This window comes from Manis javanica, chromosome 12 (genome assembly GCF_040802235.1).
Source record: "Manis javanica isolate MJ-LG chromosome 12, MJ_LKY, whole genome shotgun sequence".
Classification (NCBI taxonomy): domain Eukaryota; kingdom Metazoa; phylum Chordata; class Mammalia; order Pholidota; family Manidae; genus Manis; species Manis javanica.
Genome location: NC_133167.1, coordinates 16,257,662 through 16,276,236, shown reverse-complemented (window position 1 = coordinate 16,276,236; position 18,575 = coordinate 16,257,662). Strand labels below are relative to the sequence as shown.

The following is an 18,575-nucleotide window of genomic DNA, read 5'->3' as shown; positions in this document are numbered from 1 at the left end:
TCAGTCTTTGTCATGTGAGCCGTGCTTGAGATGCTATAGAACGCAGGATCGGTTGCTGCCTCCCTCACTGCTCAGTGCCAGGAGAGGGTGGTGTCTGGTAGCTATGACAGAAGGCCAACTCGGAGTAATAACGGTGGGTTGCAGAGAACCTGCTGCTGAACTTACTATTCAAATAAGTAGGTAATGGTTGGAAACTCCGTTTAGGGAGTCTGCCCCATTTGCTGTTCCCCTTTCTCTAAGCTTTACTTCTTGTTTTCCCACATGGAGGGTGAGGGCAGCCTTGTTTGTACCAAATGTTGTCCTGCCCATCAGTGGCCACAGACTGAAACAGGTATGCCTGACCTGTGTGGGGCCATCCTCATGTCTGGGGTCCTGGGTATTCAGACCTGTGGCTAAGAGAGTCACATTAATTTGGGGCTGTTTGCTTGAACTTGAGTGTTTTATAAGTCAAAAATGGTTGTATAACTCAAAGTGTTTTATAGCTCAAAAGTGGTGGGCTGACATATTCTGTCATGAGCGTGGGGAATCAGAGAAAGCTAGTCCTTAGACACAGAAGGATGAAGCAGGTGTTCAGAGAGAGCAACCCTCACTGTGGGGCCTGAGAGAGAAACTGGGAGGGGGCTGCTGGTTCCTGATGGCTCTACAGACAGGTATGCAGCTTGCATAAGGCCGAGATGCATTCATTCCTGTTAAATTGATTAAAACCCTTTTAAAATATATATAATGTATATATGTAGAGAGAGCTTTTTTAAAAAGAATTTCTAATTAACCAGTTGTTTTTCTTTTTCTTTTTTAAACAAATCTTAAAATTTCATGTACCATCTTAACAACTAATGGCTTGTAAATTTCAATTTTCTGCTTGTTACTAAGAGAGGCAATTCAGAGGAGCCTACACAAATTGATTGACCTAGCCAAACTTATTCAAAGTGGGGAAGCTAAATAGATCAGTCAGTGGAAACCAAAACCACAACGTCTTTCCCCAAATAAAACAGCAAGAAACCCACATAGGCAGGCATAAAATGCAATGCAATTGTTCAGAAGCGAGATTGAAAACAGCTCATCTTTATTTTTAAATATCTTCCTCTGACTTCAAAGAATATGTGAATTTGAAAAAGATCCTAAGTTGGTATTAGAGGGTAGAACTCACTACACATTTATAACTTCAAAGGAAAAAAAATAGACAAGTCATCAACTTGCTTAAATAAAATTTAAGAGTGGATATTCTGTTGAGAAATAGTCTATGCTGTGAAAGTCCCCATATGAAATATGAAATCCATTTAAATATATTGGAGGAAGACTTCAGTTAAGTGGAACCTAATTAATCAGAGCTTTCAATTATTATTTTAAACTACCTAAATCAGAGACATAATAAAAAAATCAAATTGTTAGGAGTTTCCAGCTTTAGGCTTAAATTTTTTTAAAATTTAATTTTCTAACCTCTAATACTTATCTAGAGCCATAGAATTGGTCAAATAACTGGGTTTTAGAGCTAATTAAGACCTTAAAGGCCATCAAGTGCATTGATTTTCAACCTTAGCTGCACATTGTAATCACCTGGGGAACTTTAAAACATCCTAATGCCCAGACTCTGCCCCATACCAATTATACTAGAATCTCTGGGCTGTTTTTTCAGATGATCCCAATGTGTAGTCATGTTGGAAGACCAGGGATCTGCTTCTATAGCTGTCCCAAGAAGTGAAGTGACTGACTGGCCAATGGGTTTCAGCCTGGGACAAGTTCACTATGGATTCAATGAGACCAAAGAATGACAATGGAACATTCTTGGGGTTTATATCCAACTTTATTCCCATGGTGGCAGGTTAATCACTAGAATCCTGTTCACTCAGAGTGAGTCTGCATGCAGCAAGCCGGTCTCTGCTTCTGGGCCTCTGTCCCTGCAGCTGTCTCAGTCTTTGTCCTCGGTGCTGCCACCACTCCAGTCCCATCTCTGCTCTCCTGCTGCCTTGCAGTCCTACCACTGTGTCACCCAGAGCACTGGGTGGAACTCTTTAGATAGTTAATAACGATGTATTGCCCACATGTATGTAGTGAGCAAGCTGACTAGGACCAGGTGAGAATCCTGGCCATAGGAACCTTCACTTTATCCACACTGACCCAAATTGCCAGCGGGTATAAAGACCAAGACTGTAATCTCGGACTTTCCAAACTATTCATCCTCTGTCCCCTTATGCTGTCCAGGCTCGCAGCTCACAGGGCCACTCTGTGCCACCCCATGCCAACCACTAAGCTAGCGTTCCTCCAGTTTCGATGTGCTTCCCAGTCACCAGGAGATGTTATTAAATGCAGCTGCTGATGAATAGGTCTTGGGTGGGGCTGAGAACCTGCATTTCTACCACGTTCCAGGTGGTGCTGGTGCTCTGGGCACTTTGAGAACTGCTCTGCAAGCTACTGTAGAACATCCCCTTCACCCACAAGCACACCTGCTGTGTGCCCACGTGATAGATTTGAACTTTTCTCATTCTTGTTCCAAGACACGGCTGCTGCATGTGTTGGTATCTCCTTGTTTCTCCAAAAGCATATGAAGCTCTTCTGTTCACTCAGAACATAAGAACCATCCACAGATGAAGTGTCTTCATGGCAAGGGAGTCTGCAGCCATTATTCTTGCTTGGATTGCAATATTTGGCTGCATCATTCCAGGGCAGGTTTTTTTTTTTTTTTTTTTAAAGCTTATCCCTGAGAGAGAGAAAGATGTGCTTCATAATGGGCAACACCAAGGAGGTTAAAGTTCATTGACAAGGACCATTCGTTAGGCAGGATGAGTGTCTGAGCTCTGCTTATCAGCGTGCACATGTGGCCAGAGAGGAAAAAACTGACAGGCAGTAGAATGAGGCGGGCACCTGCGGAAATCCAGGCCTAATCCCTTCCCATAAAACAAAGTAGAAGATAAGTGAAAACGGTTGAAACCTGAACACAGATGGCTGAGTTTTTCCACATTGGACTGTAAAGGGGGACCTTCACGACAGAGTATTTATGGGTTTACAGAAACCTGACAAGGTGTTGCTGTAAATGCCAAGAAATACACAGAGCAGAGATTTTGTTATTTGAATACATCTCCTGATGACTGCAGCTTAGTGAGGCTGGGGAAAGATGGTTGCTCGTATGTGTGTGCGCGAGTGTACGTACACAAGTGTGCTTTAGGTTAGCTTACACTGCTCTGAGCAAGACCAACCTGGTGGCTGGGGAAGAGGGCTGCCTGCAAACGCTCAGTCAGGGACAAGCTGACCATTTGGTCACAGAGGGGCTCTATATGGGGATTTGGGAATGGGGCTAAGGAGTTTGGGCTCATAGATTTAGTGTTCTCCTTAAAGAGATGCCCCAAACAAAACTGGGTCAAAAGCCACTGACTAAAGCAGATATATCCTTGGCCATCCCTGTTCCAGGCCATTCCACTAGTCACGATCACTTGCATTATGCGTCTTGTTTCAGTTCTTAGTGCAATGCTGCCTTCTCTGCACAGGTATCAAGTATCTCACTGGTCAGAGGATTATTCCTAGCTTCTGTCTTTGCTTGTGGCCTGATTCATAGAATACTTCTGATAGATAAAAAGAATTCCTTAACATGCAAAGGAGTAGCTAACCAGAACCTTGAAAGCTTTCTCTCCAAGAAAAAGTACATGTATTATTTAGAAATTCATTTTTAAAGTCTAAAGAGCCCTTGCAAATTGCAGCCCTAAAACAATCCCGCAGAACTGTGTGTTTGGAGGGAGCCGGTGGCCCTTTTGTTTCCAGTTCTGAAGGACACGTGCTCTCTGTTTCAGAGCGGGTGAATCAAGTAGGAAGATTTTCAATTGTAGTTTAAAACCAAGTAGACTCTTCGGATTTTCCTGGAGCTTGTTGGAATTCTATTTCTGGGAAACTGCATTGTGGTAGAGAGGGACAAGGAGGGGGAGAGAGGAATCAGAATGAGAAGCATGCAAAGGGAAACCAGATGTCTTGAAGTCGCATGCAGGACCCCTCATCTGCAGCGTTCTGGTAAACAGGGCCGTCTGGAGAAGGTAACAGTAAACGTAAAATAGAAGGAGCCAGTGACCTTCGAGCCATACAGTGGGGCTGTTCCACACCAGCCAAATCCGAGGCTTGAGACAGCAACTGAAAGGTTGCCCTCCTGAAGGAAAGGAGTGAAGGCCCCTCACTTCCCACCGTGTTCTTTCTGCCCTCCAGGGTTTGCTGGCCTGGGCTGGTCCTCCAGTGGACCAGGCCACTGCTGGGAAAGGCACCTCCCCACAGGCTACCTTTCCTGTTTCCACTGTGGAAATTTGCAGCTTCTGTGCACTATCCCTTCAAGGTCTACTCCGTGCCGAAAACCAGAAGCCAGTTCAGTGAAACTAGTGGTGTCTCAGTGCAGGCCAGTGGTTCTCAGCAAGTGGTCACTGGGCCAGGAGCACAGCATTATCTGGGAACTTGTAGAAATGCAAATTCCTGGGTGCCCGTCCCAGATCTGCTGAGTCAGACACTGGGGGTGTGTGTGGGGAGGGCTCATTATCTCAGGCCCTCCAGATGATTCATACAGAAGCTTAGGAACCACTGACACAGTCTTTGAAGAGCAGTAGTTGGCATCAGAGCAGGGATCATCTGTGGATAAAGCTGAATTTCCTGGTGTGAATTTGGGGTCACTGTGGCAAGTCGGAGGAGGTAAAATTTAGGGAGCAGAGGCTCCTTTTTAGGCCTCTAGATGACTCCCCGTTTTGGCCATGTGTGAGATGCACCCTGGAGTCATTTTAGTTAAGTTGGCCTTGTGTAGGTGATGTCGCCATTGAGAACACGGTTATTATTATTTCCTTGAGAAGGTCCCTGAAGGAGCAGGTTTACAGCCACTGCTAACACCCCCTTCCTATCATTCCTCTTTTTTTCTCTAGCACTGTTTGAATACATCTTCTCTTCTTTAGAGTTATTTGCACTCCTCCCCCATATGCCCCCCAAATCATAAACACACACACACCCAAGTCAAGGACACAGAGGGCATCCCTGAATGCTTTTCCTTTCTTCTCTCCTGGGAAATGAGCCCAAGAGAGGCAGGCAGCAGAGTTTCTTTGATGAAAACTGTAAAATATTGCTTACAGAGCTGCTTTCCACATGTTTTGGCTGTAGAATTTCCAATTGTGGATTACATAGTGCATGTGTCTACTTAAATTAACTCCTCCTTGCCCTCAGTCCTGAGTCGACAGTACTGTGTCACTGACCCCCTTGCTTGCTGTCTGAATGCTGATGCTGAGTTAGGGCATGTTCAGCCGAGTCTCTGGCTGGAACTGTCCAGCCCAGGTGATCTCTCCCTCCCTGGGACCCAGGATTGGAGTTTGGCTTTTGGTTCCAAGGGCCAAACTTCTCTTGGGTCATCCACACATTCTAGACCTTCTTATGAATATGACTAGAGGATGCTGACGACACCTTCTCCATCCCCAGTCCCTCTCCCTGGCAAGAAAACAAAATTTAATCCTGACCTTTCTGGAATGATCTATCATGGTAACCAAGGGGCAACTATTGAAAGCAAAGACTCTTTTTCTCTTGATTTTGGCTCCCAAGATGGAGCTGTGAAGAAGCCATGCTACATTTCTCTTTGGATGATGCTGGAAAAAGATTGTTATTAAGAACTGTCACTGGTCTTCTATGTTATCATTCCCTTTCGCAATTTTTCCAGCTCTTCGGTAAAGAACTCCTAAATACCTGCCCAAGCTGGTGTAGAAGTTTTTGGGAGACCAGATGGACAGAGTGTAAAGGGCTGGGGGGCTGCCCCACTCCACCTCCTTGGGGACTTCAGTGGGCATCTTAATGTTGAGTGGTTGAGTGACTTACATTTAGCTGCTCAGTTGGTGGCTCACTGAGTTCCTGGGAGGAATTGAAGAAAGACAATACAGGTGGGGAGGACAGCTGGGTGGGAAGCTCAAGAAAAGCAGTCAAGGTGGCTTATGTATCCTGGACATCTTGATACTTAAGGGAACAATTGCATAGGAATCCAGACATAGCCAGAAAGTCAGCCTCAAGAAGAGCAGGCTGGAGACTGGACTGGGAGCACCAAAGCCAACTTAAACAAAAAAGTTTATGACCTTGGCAATGGATGGAACCATGCTTTGTCATTTCAGGGCCTCTGCTCCCCCCTGCTTGCTACTCCTTTAGTTGTTTTCTCTACTGACCTTTTCCCCACCATCCATTCTGGATAGCTTCCAGATCTGCCTTTCACCCTTCTCTACCCTGCTTTGTGCCCTGGGAGGCTGAACTGTGTAAAACAAAGACCATTAATGCTAAAACATAGAAACTGTTTATTAACTTGCCAGGCAAATGAACACGTACCAGTGAATAAATCCCCTAAGTTGCTCTTGGAGCAGGAAAAGTCAGGGTTCTTGAAAAAAGACTTAACAGGGTTTCTGGATGGTAGTGCTGATTGAGGATTGAAAGCACTCCCTGCAGATCTGAGTCCAACTGGATGAATCAAGTCTCATCGTTCACTGGTGAGGCAGGAGCCTGCAGTAAGAGCCCAGGGAGGGCCTGACCTTCCTGAGTCACTAATTCACAGTTGGTCAAGAATTCCAGCTTGTCAGAACCAGCTGTGACACAATACACATTTAGTTTTGGTATCTTTTGGGGCAAAGTTTGTTGCAAGGAGAAACTTTCTCTCTGTACCTATATGGATTGCCCACTGGCTGTGGTTTGGTTTGGCCAATTGAGGCAGTGCAGGAGAAGAGAGGGCAGGAAGAGGGTGAAGTTGAGATTTATTACCCCAGCTCCTTTCCTTCCAGTGGCTGTGGGCTGGCTGCAACCTCTGCTCAAGGCAGCCTCCTCAGTCAGCTACCCTCTCCTGGCCTGATGACATAGGGCCTTGGAGTACTTAACAGCCCCCACTGCTGGTGGCTCTTAGGTACTGCATCATCCTGTGTTAATTTCCCTAAACTCTGTCCCCAACTTTGAGTATAGTCTCTTTACATATAACCTTTCTCAAATTACTCAGTTTGAGGGTACAGTGCTTTTCCTGCCCAGCACCTTATAGGTAGATTGACAGAACCTGTACTGCCTAATTTTTTTCTTGCCTTCTTACTCATAGCTTGTATGACCTCCCAGTTTTAGCTTGCACATGGTCTATCTTGGTGCTATTCTCTACGTTACAGCTTTTCAGCTTTAGCTCCCACTGGTAAGGGCTTCCGTTGGCTAACATTTCTGAGCAAGTTTCAGATGGGCTCAGAGACTGTTCTTATACCTGGGCCACATCATATGTGCCTGGAACACCTATAAATCGGTTCGCTTGTTCAAATACTCGGTGCCATTTCCCATGGCTAAGGGCGGCGGGACCCACATAGTAGTACAAAGTGCGCAGGGTGGGGGCCGGTGGGGGTGCTCCCTTAGCAGATGCTGTAATTGACATGTAACTTTTAATCCCCTTCTGTCTCTTCTCCTTCCTTCCTTGTAGGCTCCTTGGGGGCCAGGATCATGTCTTAACTGCCCTGTATCTGCCCCAGTGTCCAGCCCAGCCCTTTGCTGTGCCTGCTCTGTGAGTCTGGATGAGGGAGGAGCTTCCAGAGACCCTTCACTTCCTGAGAATCAGCAGACTGTCCAGTTCAGTTATAAGAGACGAGGAATGGCTTTGAAAACTGCCGATTCACATTACCTTTCCAGTGTCTGAAATGCCTCCATCACGTTTCCTGGGGTTGGATCCAATTTCTCCACCCCCCCCCGATTCTTTCCCTGCTCAGCCCTGTGGTGGCAGGCAGGTGCGCTGCCAGGGCTAGAGTGCGCTGGGCAGCTTTTCTTCCTCACTGTGTCCAGGTGCCCTCCTGCCAGACTTGACAGGGTTGGGGATAGGGTTCATGATTTCTCTGTGCCAGGCTCAGTCCCCTGCCAAAGACTTCCTCATGAAAAGAGGGAAGTAGCTGGCATTTACTCAGTACCTAATTGGTTTTATGCACTTTCCTAGCAGTTCACATGTTTTTTGTTTACTCTTCTGCAAAACCCTATGATATAGGTATTTTTCTCCCCATTTTACAGAGGGGGAAACTGAGGCTTATATAAATTCCTTGCTCAAATTCAGTGGCACAGCCAGGACTTGTACCTTCATTTCTGGACTTGGACTCTAAACCTTTTCCATTTCCGCTCAGCCACGTTTACAAACACTTGAGGTGTGAATGGTAACATAGGCTTGCCGATGATTCTCCTCCTATAAAGGGGTTACCAGCTGTCTCTCCTTCACCGGGAGGCTGGGTAGTGTGGAGCAATGTGAGGGAGGGACCTGTCTTAGGCATTCTTTTCTCCTACTTACTCTGCAGTGCTTAACACATAGTAGGCTCTCATAAACCCACAATAAATTGAGTTGAAAATGATTAGGTAATTTCTTTGATTAGGTAAGGTCTTTTCAAGGGGGGGCCAGGGTGGAAGAGAATTGGCTATAAAATAATTTACCCTGGCTGTCATCCCCACATTGGTTTCTCCCTTCTCATCTCTTTGTTGAGACCTTGTATGAGTAGACATTTGTTGGCCCCATAGGTTAGAGCCCAATCAAAGCACCACAAAACTCAGCCCTTTGATATCCTCTCTCAGCAGACTATAATTTTGAGAATTGCTTTCTTGATTGGCTATAGTAGATAGGTAAGGAGAGGCTGGTGCTCAGGTAGGGTGGTAGAAATGCTGCTGAAATTCCAATGGAGGTCTGCCTTGGATGCTTTCTACTTATTCATGAAAACTCTGCACAGAATCACACTTCCCTCACAGATGAAAATATTTATATGATGGTATTCATGCAATTTGAAAAAAAATTGCAGCCTACAATGCTTCCGTTTCCTCTGTGCCCCAGCATCTCAGAGTATTTTCTTTCCTCCCCCAAAAATTAATGAAAAAGAAATCAAACTTTTGCAGGCTTCACTTAGTTCCTGACTTTCAATCAGATAAATCTGTGACCTGAATATTTCCTCCTCCTCTTTCAGTATTCACGAAGGATCACTTGTGGCTGGGCTGGTGGATTTAAGCATTTGTCTTGTTCAGGAAAGACAGATTTATTCCTCGGGAGCTGTACTGTAACTTACAACCTACATATTTCTTGCCCCTCCCCTCCTTTGCCTGTCCTTTTTTCTGTTTTTAAATTTAGAGGACATCATTTTTTTTTCTCCTGGTTTATTGTTAGTGTGAAGTTAAGGAGTTTGGGCTTAAAATATTGATCTAGCTTCTCCCACAGAGACCTTGGTCTCTGACGTTTTTGCAGCTTGGTATGCCTGATTGAAAGTGGTCTGGGCTGAATTTGCTTAATAGGACATTACATTTCTCTTCTGGGTCAATTTTTATCCACTTTATCAAGTTACTTATTGATTACAACTCTTGTCACATGCACATTAGTTTGCTGAGAAACTTAAAGATATATTTTGTTTCTCGCTTACAGTGGGCTTGGAATGTTGTGGACTCTAGTTCACTACGGACCCCAGATACCCTTTATTTTTAAAACTGGCACCATTCTCAGGTACTCAGTTTAGCTTATGAAAATGATGTTGGTTGTCTAGAATAGCAAAACAAGACAAATCAGAAGCCCCTCCAACTCATCCCCCTTCCCCCTCCCCCTCTCTGTTTTCTTCTCTGGGAATACATAGAGGCAATCTCATTGTGAATAAAGGGAATAAAAGAAAATACTGGGATGGAAACTTAAGATTGGAGGGGAGGAGTAGAACAGATGCAAGTCAAGCTAACTGCTCAAGTCCAAGAGAGGATGGGCCGGATATTTTCATGCCTAAGAAAAAATGATTTGGGAAAAGGAAAGAGAACATGCTTTATGCTTCTGTTCCTTGAACCTGGCCAGCTTTTCAATATATTTGCTTCCTTTAATTTGCAGTCAGATTTAGAAAAGTTCGTCATGAAGACAACTCTAATGAGCTTGATTCTGAAGATTTGGAACCCCTCAGCAGGTCATAGATTACCCCAATTACTGGGATTATAGCTGCCAGGGGAACAAAGAACACCTATGAACACACTTAAAAATGGAAACATTAATATTTCTATTGATCTCAGCTATATATGTGCAAATGGTCATTTCTAGGGCTAAGCCCAAGTGGAATTGTGAAACTGTCTTCAGTGCCAACTACTTCTATTTTTTAACAACCTAACTCAAAGTAGTGAATTATGTAACCCAGAACAGCTAGAATTTGACACTTATTTAAATTAAACTGAGGTAAGATTATTTAATATGTTACTTGTATTTTCTTTATCAAAGTGCCAACAACCTAGAAGGCAGGCTTTGTGCCTAGGAGGTGTTTGCAGTGGACATTAACAGTTGTGGGCTGCTTAGTCTTTTAACACCTTTCCTTGGTTTTGAGAAGCCCAAATATGGTAGCCAGCAATCCCTGCTTCCCGTCATCATGCCCTGTGTCATCCCCTCCCACATTGTATTCGAGTTGGTCTGTGTGACCACCAGCATACAGCACATGTGATTATGATGCTGGGTCATAAAACACGTGGCAGATTCTGCTTTGCTCTCCCTTGGAGCCTTTGCTTTGGGGGAAGCTGGCTGCCATGTTATGAGCATACTCAAGCAGCTTGATGGGGAGGTCTATGTGGTGAGGAACTGGCCTTCCAGAAACTTCCAATAACTAGCGCTGTGTGAGCGAGCCACTTTGAAAGTGCATCCTTCAGCTTGTCATTCTTCTATACCATAACCCTGGGCAACATCTTATCTGCAACTCTCAGAAACTGTGTAAGGTAACACATATTTATTGTTTCAAGCTGCCAAGTTGTGGGATGGTTTGTTACACAGCAGTAGATAACTAGTACACAAAAATGTCCCATTTCTCACAATGGAAGTCAGAGTGGGGCCAAAATTTCCTCCCCAGATTCTTGGCAGTATGTGCTTGAGCATGTGACCTCAGCTGAGACAATCCCATGCTTATCTGTAGGCTTGGAACCTACCCTGGGTCAATCAGAAAGATGCTTGTATCTAAGACCTTGAATACAAAGAGAGTTACAATAAAGCAGAGTTCATTCTGGAATTCCTTTAACAGCAGCAATAGCAGCAAATGGTATCTTTTGTTGATAACAATGAGAATAAGCAGTATGCTTCTGTAACTTGGGCCTGGCCAACTTGGTGAGCCACATTCAGGGATGGGTTGGCCACTCTTGGGAGGATATGTAGTGTTTGTAGCTTGATTTTTGCTGACATGATTTTGGATGTCATTCTGCCTGCCTGTACTTGACTGGTTTCTTCCTGTTTTCAAAGCTGCACTCTCTAGTCTTCTTAGTAATTCCTCCAATCTGATATTCTTCCAATGAACTCTTTTTCTATTCTAGTTAAACTAAATTAGTTTATATTTTGTGCAGCCAGGAACCCTGACTAGAACAGCACTCAAATACATTTTTATAATGATGGTGGTCTCTTCATTTCAAATATGTCTGTTACTTTGAGTATTGGCCAAATACAAAGCAGGTGATGAGTAGATCTTCCTGGATTGGAGAACTAATTAGTGAACATCTTTTCTGATATGGCTCTATGCTCTATTCGCAGCTCTGTGGAAATGGCAGTGTTAGGGGTAGTACCTGTCATCAAGGAGTTTATAATCTGGACTAGAGGCAAACCATCCCCCCTTTGCACCCCTGTAGCTGTCATATCCAGTAATATCAGATGGGAAGAGGTTTAAGGCTGAACCACTCCACCTGTTAGTCATGTAACCTAGGACAGTTTTTTGAAATTGTGTTGGAAGCTTATTTATCTCAGTGATAAAATCACAGCCCTACTCTCCTGAATTGCTGTGAGGTTAGACTGATAGCATGTGAAAAGAGGTCATCACATGTGGGGGCATCGGAAGATCACTACTGAGCACTCAACTGCTCAAGCTCTGGCTCAGGGCTGCTGGGTGGCTCAGTTCTGACTGGCAAACTGGGGGGATCTTGGCCAGTCACTCACCTTTACTTTGTCTTGGTTTCTTCATCTGAAAAATGGGTAGGTTGGATTAGAGATGCGAATTTCAAACCTTTTTTTTCTTCTTCTGGAAATCTAAAAAATATAATCACACATAGACTTCAACATAAAATCAATAGTGTTTTATGAGCATGGATTTATTTTATAGATTTGCCTATTATAAACTCAGTTATTGATGGAGCTATTCTGATGAATAGAAACATTTGAAATCAGGGTTATAGGTAATATTTGCCATCCAAGTTTAAATATCAAATTTAATTCATATGATTTTCAGTGTACATATACATAAGTAATTGCAAATGGTAATTGGTCTTGGTAGTGTATCTTGCAGTCTCAGATTTTTAGTTAAACAGAGAAGCTTTGGTGTGAGGACTGCATGAACACGAGCTCCTTGAAGTACAAGTTAAGGTGCAATGAGTTTAAATGCAGCTTCTGTCACATTTGGGGGTACCTGAGGAACTCCATGGAAAGCAAACTATAGACTCCCCAAGTAGATGATGCTATGGTTCCTTTTAGCTCACATGTTCAGCGGCTCTATGGATTCACACAGGGGTAATGTCTGCATAACATTAATCCATTTGCAAAAGTGATACAGGAACATATGCCCCGTGTAAAAAATTCAAACAACCTGGAAGCCTGCAGAATGAAAAGTAGGAGTTGCCATTCAGCCGTCTCTCCTTAGGGCTGTTTTCCCCTTCCTTTCTCCTGGGGGACCACCATCAGCACTTGAGTCTTTCCTGTTGCTCTGCATTTACGTATATCCACATGTAGGTCACTTCTGTTTTCACGTAAATGAGGTCACCCTGTACGCATCATTCTGTGACTTTCTTTCTCGTTGTGCCTTAACATATCTTGATAGGCTTTCTCTAAGTATACAGCTCTACCTTATCCTTTTAAACTCTTAATATTTTATGTCATAACTATCCATAATTCATTAACTTTTCCTCTACTTAATGAACCGTTATTCTATCTCCGTGTTTTCCATTATTACAAACAGTGTTATAATGATCACTCTTATACAGGTACCGTTGCTGGCCTTTTAGCAGGATAGGTCCTGAGAATTGAAATCGCCTCATCAAAGTGGTAACTATTGATAGATACTGCCCAATTGCCCTTTCAGAACTCTAAGCCAGTTTATACCCCACCAATGATATTTATTATTTTAATTTACACTTCTCTGTTACTACTGAGGTTGAGCATCTTTGCATGCTTATAGGCCACTTCTTTTTATATTTTGATACATCGCCCCTATTCCCATTCTTTGCATTGGGTTATAATCCTTTTTTTTCTTTCCTAACTGGTGTCTCACATCTTTCAAGCAGTATTGGATATGAAACCATTCCAGAGTGCCAACAAACCCAAATGGATTTCTTGGAACTTGTTGCAATAGCAATGATTCATACAAGTAAATGTTTCTGTCCATTTATTCATTTACTCAATAAGCATTCAAAAAGTATGATTATGTGTCAGGTATTAGAAGTACAAAAATACATAAGACATGCTCCTTATACTCAAGGTGCCCAGAAATTACTTGGGAAAACATACATAAACAGTTATAGTACTCAGTGATAAGTGCTCTAAGATGGGACCTGGTGAGAGCAACAGGTCTACCAGGTATGGGTTTTATCTACAGGGTATGCTTGTCAGGAGCGTCCTACCCTATTGACTTTGAAACTGAGTGGTGGAGGTAATCAGGACTACATTTTAGAAAGCTGGAATTTCAAGAGGTGTTTGAAAAACTAGAGGGGATTACCAAGTTTAGGACAAAAAAGGAAAATGGCATCAGAGAAAGCTTTGAGTCTATGATGGGGAAATTACTTGAGTAAGGGAGTGAGTAGGAGAGATTAGGATGAAGGAGTAAAGGACAAGGAGAGACAAGAAGCGTAGTGCTTGAAGTTAAGAGTATTTTAAATTAGACATCCGTGGAGTTTGGGGACAAGGAATCATAATGTCAAACAAGTCAGGAAAGACTCCACTTTCACTTAAGATTTGCTAATATAGCTTTTGTAGGAGGAGGATGAGACCCTGAAGGGAATTAGATGAGCTCTCTTGGGAGCTAATCAAGAACTTGGCTCAAGAATTGGGTTTCAGAGTGAGGGAGAAATAAATGCATGCACGTGTGCACACACACACATTTTTTTGAGGTGAGGCAGGGCAACATTTGCTGTTGGAAGGTGGTAGAAAAGCATTAAGGTAGGAGTCAAGATAATGGAAGTCTCAGTCTAGAGTTCTCTAGAGTTTTCTAGAATTCTCTAGAAAGCAGAACCTTAGACAAGGGTTAAAGTGCTGACACTATCTGGAGGTGTGACCTTGGAGCAATGAGAGTGAGGAAAAGTGGAAGTGAGGCAAAGAAATATGTGAAACACTGGAATGCAGTGTGTGATCACACTGGTCGTCACGTCCCAGTGGGAACCTGAATGGAACACAGCAGGTGTCTCAGCAGGTGCGTTTGCTTGGCATGTGGGACTTCCTAGGAAGGACTGGAAAGAAACACCACACCTCAGAATTGTCCACAGAAGAGGTAATGGATGAGAATTTAATGCCAGTCCCCATCTTTCTCCCATGTTTCACTGGTCAAATTTCACTCCTTGGGGAGCTGCCTGACCTGCACTCCCTTCTGCTGAGAAGAGGCAGCTTCCTTTGTGCGCAGTGAAGGATCCTGACTGACCTCTGCTGGGAGACCCACAGAGTCCCTGTCTCCTGGCTTGCCTCTCGCCACACTTGACTCGACCTGTGGTTGCTGGGATGATGGTGTCCTTAGGAAATTCACTCAGCTCTGGTGATTCACCATCAGCTTGTCACTCTTCCAGCCACTTGCCTTCTGAGCACAGGCTCTGCTTCTGGTAACTTCATTTTTATCTCTCTTACCAAGTCTCCATCCTGTATCCCACGGCAGTAACTGCTTCTGTGTCTTCATCCCTATACGTCCTTCCTTATAACCTGGGTGGGATTTACAAGGAAGTAGATTTGAAATTAATATAATTGTAATTCAACCCCAAACTGGGCCTCATATGGCCCAGCCTTGGCAGAGAATTGTACTCTGAGGAATACAGTCCAGCAACCAAAAGCAATAAAATTAAATTAAAATTTTACCTGTATCTCTGGGAAGAACGTCAAGGGAAGTAAGTATATTTTTAATGTACAGAAGACGTTGAACTTTTTCCCATCTCTGGTATTCTCTGTATCATCTGCTCTCTGCCCCACCCAACTCCTCTTTCCTTCACTTGGATTCTAAACCAAGGCTTTTCCTCATCACCTGCCTTGGTGAGTTCCTTATCTTCTTCTTCTTTGCCTTTTCCTTCTGCCTCTAATGCTTCTGTGCCAGTTTTGGACACATAGATCCCATTTTGGCATTTCCAGTTCTGTCTGTCTTTTTCTCCCAGTTGCCCCAGAAGTGAGCTTGCAGACAGAATTGTCCTTAATAAAAATAAGGGAGGAGGACATTCTCACATGAATCATTCCAATTTTCATCATTTGAGAAGGGATTTGCTAATAATCAGAGCTGTTCAGGGAGGGAATAGACTGCTTCACGAGGCAGTGATTCTCCTGTCACAGGGGTAATTCAAACAAAGGCTGGATAATCAATGCTCAGGGGTAGTGGGAGGGAGTTCTGGTTCTGGGCGGTGTTGGGCCAGATGATTTGTAAGCTTCCACCATGTCTAGGATCCTAGGTTTAGATTTGCATCCCCTGAACTCTGCCATAATACCAGGGTTGAATCCTGTTAGCTTTTTCCCCTCTTTAAAAATCACTATACCAGGATGGGACCCCTTGGACCCTGAGTTTGATCTAACTCTTGTCTTGGTTTTAATTTCTTTGAGACCACCTGTCTAAATCATTATTTCAGCATCTCGGCCTTTCCTGCTACAGTCAACGAGGCTAATTATGTATACTCTCAAATGGCTCAGATTTCCTACTAATGTGTCAACTGTACAGTTGAACTGTGCCAGGCCCTTGCGTGATGTCTATTTGTTTTGCTCTGTAACAGCCTTTACAGGGGATGAGTGGGCACAACAGATGTGGGGTTGGTGGGAAGCAGCTGCCAGGAGTGCCGGTTTCCTTGGTAAGGGAGTGGGGTCAGGATGGCTGGCTCGCCAGGCCCTCCATGTTCTAGGGAAGCAGTGTGGTATGGGGGGAGGCATGCACTTTGCGGGTAGATGGCCTGGTCTGAATCACTTGCCCACACACCAGAAATGTTATTATGGACTCATTGAGTTGTAAGTGACAATTCAAACTGGCTTGAGAATCTAAAAAGGGTGGTGGGGGTGGGAGCTACTGGCTCCCCAAACTGCATGTGTAGCTCCAGCTGTACCAACAGCTCCAGAGACGGGTGAAGACTTGCCTCTTACTCAGTCTCTGCTTCCCCACCCTTAGATCCTCCTTTTTCTATGTTACTTCATTTTCTACCTCGGTGGAAAAAAAATCCTCTTTCTGAATATTTTGAACTGAATTCTCAGAGTTGAAGCTATTTGGCCTGGATGGGATTGTGTTTGCCTCTGAGTTAGTCTTGGTGGCCAAGGGGTAGAGTATACTAATTGCTGGGAGAGTGTTTTCCCAAAGAGAGAGTGAGGCTTAGGTATCAAGGAAGAGGCTATGGATGCCAGCCCCCAGAAGCAGCTCACATCCACTGTAATACCACTGTAGCAGGGACATTATTTCTCTGAGCCCAGTTTCTTCAAGTGCAAAATTCCTACTCCATAGAGCTATTGTGAAGACTGTAAGTAATAAATGCATAGCACCTGTCACATAGCAGGCCTTCAATAATTGGTATTAATAATAATTAGAATTAATTCAATAATTCTTGTTAGGTCCAGTGAGTCAGTTGGTGAGAGGGAGGAGTCTGCCCACGGGCGTAGGCCAGGGGTGTGTGTGTGTGCACGCGTTCCTGTACTGGCGGTCAGGGGGGCCCGGGCTAGTGACACTTGGTTCCTTTCTCTCCTTTTCTTCCCTCTTTGCTCTCTGACTCACTCTTTGTTTTTCCATACTTCTTCCTTTCCCTTCTCTCCTCCTCTCACTGGCCACATATATGCATATATTATAAAAATGCAGTATTTTCTTACCAGTTGTGACATGAATTGAATGTACGTATGTGTTTTTTTTACATTCTGACTTAAAAAAATGATTTGAGATACCTCACCTAAGTACATGCCACAGAATAATATGAGGAAATTTGAGTGGAGGGAATAAAGAGAAACAATCAAATTTGACGAAGCCTCCATTATCTGACCTAATTGCTAGAGGTGGGATCTACCTTCTGAAAATAAAGTTTTACATTCCCTATTTATAGTTTAAAAACCAAGCAAGTCAAAAGTTTTCTTTTCCCCCAAATCAGCCAAACAGTGAAGTTAGCCAAACATGATTGTTATGTGTGGTCCTTGATCTCATCCATGGAGTGGTGGCTTTTGATAGTGAAAAGTTTCACCCTTTCATAGGGACCAGAGAGGGTATTAAAGACAAACTGGGGCGGGGGGCTGACAGGCCACCCAGTGGATAGGAGAAGGGGGAGAGCAAATCTCTCCTCCAAGGTCCATCAGTACAGTGGAGACTCACCCTTTCTGGAATGAAAGTGTAAATAAAGATGAAATGGAAAATCTGCCTTGTTAAAATGCAGCCCCTCAAATAATTAGACTCATAGGTTTGCCTCTGTGCTGGGACCATGTGTAGCCACCAGGTTGGGCAGTTTCTGGCTGATCCTTTTTGGGAATGTGATTGTTGCTGAGAAAGGTGGTTGCCTGTCAGAGCAGTCAACGGGAGTGGCTGTCTGGACAACTTGATAGAAACCATTGTACTGCTTTAATGCCACCTACAAATATGACTACATGTCATTTCTTGTTCAAAGGGTCACCAGCAAAACTGGAAGATGAGAATAGGAAAAGTCATTGAGGGAGAGATGGGGAATTTTGCCTTGCTTCATGCATCAAGTGGAAAAGGGCAGGTGATACTAGTTGAGAAAGTTGCACGTGAACTGTGGTATTGTCTCACGGGGAGGACACAAACAGATGGGAGATGTGGGCGTACAGAGCTGTAAAGTTTTCAGATTGCAAGTCACCTTAGCCTCACTCTGGAGATGGTGCCCGAGTTGAGAGTACACGAGGATGTGTTACGTGTACATGAGGATGTGTGGACACGAGGATTGTGACGTGTACATGAGGATGTGTGACGTGTACACGAGGATGTGTGATGTGTACATGAGGATGTGTGGCATGTACACGAGGATGTGTGGACAGGATTGTGACGTGTACATGAGGATGTGTGACGTGTACACGAGGATGTGTGATGTGTACATGAGGATATGTGACGTGTACATGAGATGTGCTGTTATCCGTGATGTCTCATCACAGAGGACAAAGGAGCTCATCCGACCCCTCCCTCCTGGCTGACTCTGAGGGGACCATGGGCTTTGCCCCCCTCTTCTGAGTGGAAACGCTAGTCCTTGCCTCATGTCCTTCCTGGGCCCATTGCAGGGATTCCCTCATTGGAAAGAATTGAACTGAGCTCCGGACCACACATTCAGCTTCGGGTTGGACACTTGGGGGAATAGGGAGCAAGGTTAATTCTCAGCTTATCCTAAAAGAGCTAACAGATGTGAAAAGCTTTATGAGCCATAAGGGGGCTTTGTTGATGAGTTAGGCAGCCTGTCCGGCCAGGCCTTGAGCTTAGTCCTGCTCTGCCCTTCCTGACTGG

General features: G+C 44.1%; 1 protein-coding gene across 3 annotated transcripts in view; it reads left to right on the top strand.

Moving 5' to 3' along the window:
• LOC140844937 (uncharacterized) overlaps positions 1–18,575 on the top strand; it is a 111,685-nt gene that overhangs the window by 10,923 nt on the left and 82,187 nt on the right. The window contains exon 3 of one of the 3 annotated variants that reach the window (XM_073218067.1): positions 7,418–9,261. The exons of the other annotated variants lie outside the window; for them this stretch is intronic. Within the exon in view, the coding sequence (XP_073074168.1) occupies positions 7,418–7,502 (85 nt within the window). The 3' untranslated portion in view covers positions 7,503–9,261. Of the gene's footprint in view, positions 1–7,417; positions 9,262–18,575 lie in introns of those variants that run through there. 3 annotated transcript variants of the gene reach the window in all.